We start from the raw sequence: 6,322 nt of genomic DNA on the forward strand, positions 1-6,322 counted from the left end.
GAAAGGTAAAAACAGTGGCAGAAAAATAAAGAAAAACGCACTGGAAAAAAATGTTAATGGAGGAATTTCAGGGAATGACAGATATGTAGGAGCTAAGGGGCACTTAAGGAGGGAGGCTTGGCTATAGTAAATCACAGCTAGAAAGTGCCCTACTATTTGGCCTATAACATAATCCATTAATTTGGGCGAGCAGTTCCGCTGCCTTCGAGACTGACTTGCAGCGCAATGGGGGGGGGGGGGGGCTTGAGCGCTGAGGCCAAGTGCTTCAGCCAACAGCGATTACAGGTGATAATTGTAAAATATTTGTGTCCCCCCCAGCTTTGAAGTCCTGGCCGTTGTCTGTTCTTGTCCTGAGGGATGTTCATCCCTGATTTACGGAGCCGGTCCCTATGCAGACACCAAAATTACACCATCCCTCACCTCGCTGCCGCCACAGTAGAGGCGGCCATCATTTCACGGAATACGGCTAATTGTAGCTACGGAGATATCCGTGGCTCAGGTCAGGTGTGATAAGTGTTTTCTCTCTATGGCGAAGGTGTAAGGCGAAATGTAGAAATGGCTGGTTATCTGATAGAGCCACAATTTGTCATGAAGGTGCTGGGCCAATTCTTCACGGAACGCCCCAAGACAAACGACAGCATCTGGGGGGAAAAAAAAGAGGAAGATAGCTGGAAATGAACAAAAGTGGTTTGGGAAGCTGGGAATATTATATTTTATATTTATATATATATTTATATTTATAGCCACAGATTAGTTTTGACAGACTTTGGTGACTCGCTGTGTTAGCCCCGGAAAATTTTGAATGCGATGACACCGTATGGCATAAACCAGGATTAACAGCCCCCCCCCCCCCCGCTTAAATGAGTGAAATACAGAAAATGTTTCTTGTGAAATGTTTTTTGGTGTAAAATGAAGCTGCTTCCTGTGTACATGCTGCAGAGAAGACCGAGCTGACGTCCTGCTCTTTGTAGGAGAGCCGGTGTAAATGTCATAAACAGGTAAGAAAACGCATCACAAATAACACCCACTGAAGTTGCGAACGTTTATATTTTCAGACTGAACCAGGACCCGCACCCGAGCGCCTCCCTGCAAAAACGCCACACCGTTTGCTAGGCACGTTGCATTTTTCACACCGCGCCTTGTTTTGTTTTTGTTGCAAAGTCTGCAGCCTGACTGAAGCCCGCAGCCAAGGAGCCGCAAGGATCCGGCGAGAGGAGCTGGAGGAGTGGAGGTGGGAGTCGCCCACGTTTGCCCGCAGGGAGCTCGTAAACACCGGACACGCCCCCTTCTCCCTCCTCCTCCCCCCATCGCAGGTAGCCACGCCACATGGCTTTAAAAAGCCTCATGCCTGCCTGGCTGGAAGGGATGCCTCTGCTGACACGTAGAGGAGCGAGAGCCCCTGCAACAAGCGCGAGGGTAAACAGTGCAGTGCAAAGCGCTAACGCAGGGAGTTAAAGCAGCACTAACATAGGCAGTTAGCAGAGTGCTGACACAGAACAATTAGCGCAATTAGTTAACAGAGCACTATTGCAGAGTTGCATACAGGAAGTGTGAGCTAACGCAGGTAGTTAGCGGGCGCAGCAAGGAAAGGCTTAGTCACGCACGTGCAGCTAGCAGGACATCATGGCCAGCAGGGCCAGCTTCACCGAGTCTGAGCTCTCCGAAGAAGAGGCTGATGGGAGCCTTGTAGGCATGGACGATGGCAGCCCTAAGAAGTCCCACGCAGAGAGCGAGGAGAGCCCCAGCGAGCCGGATGAGGCCAAGACAAGCAAGAAGAGGACGCGACCGGCCCGCTCCAAGGCACGCCGCGTGGCCGCCAACGTGCGCGAGCGCAAGCGCATCCTGGACTACAACCAGGCTTTCAACGCTCTACGCGTGGCGCTCAAGCACGACCTCGGCGGCAAGCGGCTCTCAAAGATCGCCACGCTGCGGCGCGCCATCAACCGCATCTCTTCGCTCTCTGTCTTCCTGCGTGCCCACCCTGCCGCCGGAGTGTGCGGCCCGTGTGCCCATACCGAGTGCCGCAGCCAGCCAGAGGTGCCCATGCCCAAGCCGGCCGGAGAGAGGAGCTTCCCAGCAACGGTGGACATTTACCCAGCTCGGCAACACCAGTCCCAGCACCAACAACAGGTCCACGGCCACATCCCGTCCCCAGAGGACCCGCTTTATATGGATACCTCGGCTTTCCTGGGGCCGTTGTCCCCCCACTTCCCTGACGGCCAGTTCTGTGCGCCCCATGGACACTATGCCAGCCCCCGGGATGAGCTCCGCGGTCTGCCCTATTACGGCAACACCTGCAACGCCAGCCCAGGCTACCAGTTCGGGAGCAGGGCCACCTGCCACCAGAACCACATGGACAACTTCTCCGACTCTGCGACCTCGTTGCCCTTTCACTGGCAGCTGGGCTACCTGCAGGGGGCGGGCTACCAGCAGTCCCTGTCCATGCACTGACAGCCAGAGACGGGCTCCAGAGGAGGGACCCCCCTCCCCCGCCCTGGGGTCCTAAAATATCACCAGCAAACACACAGTCTCCATCTGTTTCAAACGCGAACTATACGTCGTCAAAAAAATAAAAATAATAAAAAGAATGTCGCTAAGAAAGTGCCAGACATGTTCGGGACTTGCCGCAATTTCAAAACGCCCACTTGAAAACTTTTGCTCTGTTACAAACGCGCTGATATGGGTAACAATTTTAGTGGAACGAAAATGAGCAGGGACAAGAGTTAAAAATAAATGCTAAAAATTGATTCAGGTAACATTCAGTCGTTTTGCATGGTCTGTGATGATGATTTCGGGAATGGTCCCCATGAGATAAAGTTTGTGTTTAGTGTTTACCGTCGCACTCAGACGATGGAGCAGGGGGCCCAGATGCTGAGAGTCAGGAGGACGGTGTCTGTGGGCCCTGGAGTATTGCCTGGAGGGTCAGTCTCCTATTTACAGAGAGCCACACCAACTCTGCAGCTCCCACAAAACCCCAGCAAAGTCACACCAGCGTAACAGAATATTTTCATGTGATTTCTATTTTTATATGACTGATTTTATATGACTTGATTTTAACTTTGATTTTAATTTTAATAAAAATGTGCCAAAAAAAAGCAATGTCTATTTTCTGTTTTTCCAAAAAGCTCACACAAATTTAAGCTGTTAACAGTTAAAAAATATAGATGACATTTCAAGTGCTGCTTTTATGTCTGTATTCGCTACATTTTTCATGCACAAACATTGCAAAAGACAAACTTATAGCTGTGTCACTGTTCAGAAATGTTATATAAATGTTAATTTGCTCACTTCAAGAGCTTCACTGAGGGTCGACTCAGTTTCAGCAGAAATGATGGGAGATGCTGCCTCAGCCGTCGGGTAGATGAGTCCTGACGTTCTCTGTTTCATGACGTTTGGGATGCAGATTCACTCTCTGCATGTTCAGCTACTTCTTGCTACTTCGTTGGAAATGCAGTGTGTCTCCACGCCTAGTCCCTGTGTCTACATGCCTAGTCCCAATTAACGCTGGACCATAAACCTGCAGAAAGACTGGTTTTTCTGCACTGGTCTCCTCTCAATAAACAGTCACAATGTCACAGCCCCCCCCCCCCCCGTGCTGCACTTACCACGGACAGTGACATTCATCACAGTAAAGGAGCGCCAGTCAGTGTGGAATAGAATGTGCTGTGAGGAAGTGACTGTGAGTAGCATGTGGCACTGTGTGACATTTAACGCTTCGAAGAGTGACAGTCAGAACGAAGTGAAATGGTTGCTTCTTTGTTTGACAGAATATTTGGCTTTATGGGATGTTTTCCTCCTGCATGGTCTGTGTAGCTACCAAACACAAGTACAGTGGAATAAGATGGATATTATGGCGTTACTTTTCAGTGGTAGTACACACATACATACCTACTGTCAATTTGGTAACTCCAATTAACCTCAGCATGTTTTTTGGACTATGGGGGGAAACCGGGGTACCTGGAGGAAACCCCACTACTACATGGGGAGAACATGCAAACTCCACATGCATGGGGCATGGCGGAGACTTGAACCCTGCTCCCAGAGGTGTGAGGTAATAATAATCATCATAATCATCCATCCATCCATCCATCCATCCATTTACCTACCCATCTATCAGGCTGGAGCATATCCCAAGCAGCAGGCTGGTGCCCCCCCCATGTGGGATACCAGCCCACACACACCATCTTTGTTCTGGATGGGGCACCCAATTCACCTATAAGGATCCCACTCAACACGGAACATGCAGCACATGTGAACTCCATGCAAGCACATAGCAGCGGCATCATTCATACCTCCAAGCCTGCAAGTCTGAAGCCACAATGATACCCAATGAGCCGCCGCGCCCTCTTATTGGCCTAAATGAGACACAAATAACAATTTCTTTGATTCTTGCAATAAGCTCAATTAAAAAACATAAATCAAATATACAGTAATTGTTTCATTTGTATTGTTGGTATAAAAATCAATCTCAGCAATTAAAGTGAAGCCATTTGTTAAGACAAGAACATTGTTTTGGATAATTTGTTATTGGAAATGGATGGATGCAGTTATTACATTATTACAAAATGAAATAAAATGTGCTTGGATCACAATTACAATAGCCCCCCCCCCAGCGAACCACCATGCTCGCCCCCATTTCACTCCATTTACTGCCAGCTTCCAACCTGGATCATGTGGTCACAGTGCCGGCAGAATTCTCGGAATGACCAGAGTAGAAGACAAGAGTCTTCCGCAAGTTAAAATGACGCGAAAACTCTCAAAGGTATCATCAAGCCATTCGGGGGGGGGGGGGGGCGGGGGGGGGGGGGGGGGGGGGGGGGGGGGGAATAGGGAGGCCTGACTATCTCGTCCCTGCTCATAAGCACTTTTCAGGACCACGACTGTCAGACTAGCTTTACAGTGACTTGCGGAGCCCGCTGTTTCACAACAGGACCGGACTGCTTCCTCGAGCGATAAACAGCAGCGCACTGCACACTGTCTGACACGCTAAGGAAGGATTCACCTGGGATTCTCTTAGACAGCTGGGTCCTGGGATGAGGCTTTGGGGAACTTTTGGCTTTTCCGATGCAGGCAGAGCGGGACCGGATCCAGCAGGAGCCCCAGAAATCCCCGGTACCTCGTTTGATCACACGGAGGTCTCCCTGGGGGGCCCCGAACGCGTCCGCTGTTGAAAGGCACTGGCGTGAGGTAGTGTCGGGGGGGGGGGTTGCCAGGTAAAGCAGTAGGGCTGTCAGCTGCCAATAACAGAGTGGAAAATGGGGAGGAGGAGGAGGAGTGGTTGTTGCTCTCGTCGTCTTCGCTTCCGTCTCCCAGGGCCGTGACTCACCTAACTCTCTTGACTCACCAGAGTCGCCCTGCCCCAGGAATGACTGACGGACGTGGAGTCTTGCCAGTCTGAGTCTTTTACCATACAATAAAAACTTTAACATGCATGACGCATGTCTGTCTGCCCGCGGGGAAAACACTCCCGATTTGACCCTCAGTGGGAACATTTCGCATCTGTAACTGTCAGTTGAGGAATAGGGTGTCTGGACAGTGCTAAATTCAGTGAGCAACTGCATTGTGCAAGACGTGCATTGATATGCTAATACAGGGAAGCACTTTCAATTGAGAATGACAATATTGTCGTTAATGTAGTAATATTACGATAACTTTGTTAAATCAGAACGATCTATTTTTCATTTTGATGAGCTCCACATTATGAAACAGAACAGCAGACAAATTATATGCACTACAAAAATAGGCCTACCAAAAGCATATCAGATAACAACTCAGGCCTTTTCATCTTATTATATAGGACAGTACAGTACAGTGTAGTGCAGTACAATAAAGTACAGCATAGCATAGTACAGCACAGTATAGTATAGTATAGCTATAGTATAGTATAGTATAGAATAGTATGGTATGCTGTGGTATAGTATAGTATGTTTGGCCAGGGTGTTTTCACAACGTATTAGAACATAGAATCTACGAATATGTTATATTATATTAAAACTGTTTGCCACACTTCCTGCAGGACGTTTTACCATCCTGTTGGGGGGGGGGGTGGCAGATCTATACTTTACACCTAAAGTGGGGAACAGTTGGTAGTTGGTACAGAATGGCTGGACTTTAACTGACAACCCATCAGCCGTGCTCTTACCAGAACTTTCACATCACTGATTGACCTCCCCATAGGCTACATTGCATCGTGCAGTTGGAATTTGCTTTTTTCTTTTTTTTTTATTCAGAATACAGCACACCTGTCGAGTGACAGTGTGGTTTCTCTAGGTCAAACTGTACACTGCAAGTCAATAGAAGAAAAAACATGACATCTTGATTG

General features: G+C 48.8%; 1 protein-coding gene across 1 annotated transcript; it reads left to right on the forward strand.

Moving 5' to 3' along the window:
- Positions 1-1,301: 1,301 nt before the first annotated feature.
- Positions 1,302-2,451, forward strand: LOC125725015 (class A basic helix-loop-helix protein 9). The gene has a single exon (XM_049001554.1). It carries the CDS (start codon positions 1,624-1,626, stop codon positions 2,449-2,451), a length of 828 nt encoding a protein of 275 aa, XP_048857511.1. The 5' UTR covers positions 1,302-1,623.
- Positions 2,452-6,322: the final 3,871 nt, after the last annotated feature.

Source organism: Brienomyrus brachyistius, unplaced genomic scaffold, assembly GCF_023856365.1.
Source record: "Brienomyrus brachyistius isolate T26 unplaced genomic scaffold, BBRACH_0.4 scaffold59, whole genome shotgun sequence".
In the NCBI taxonomy this organism is placed as follows: Eukaryota; Metazoa; Chordata; class Actinopteri; order Osteoglossiformes; family Mormyridae; genus Brienomyrus; species Brienomyrus brachyistius.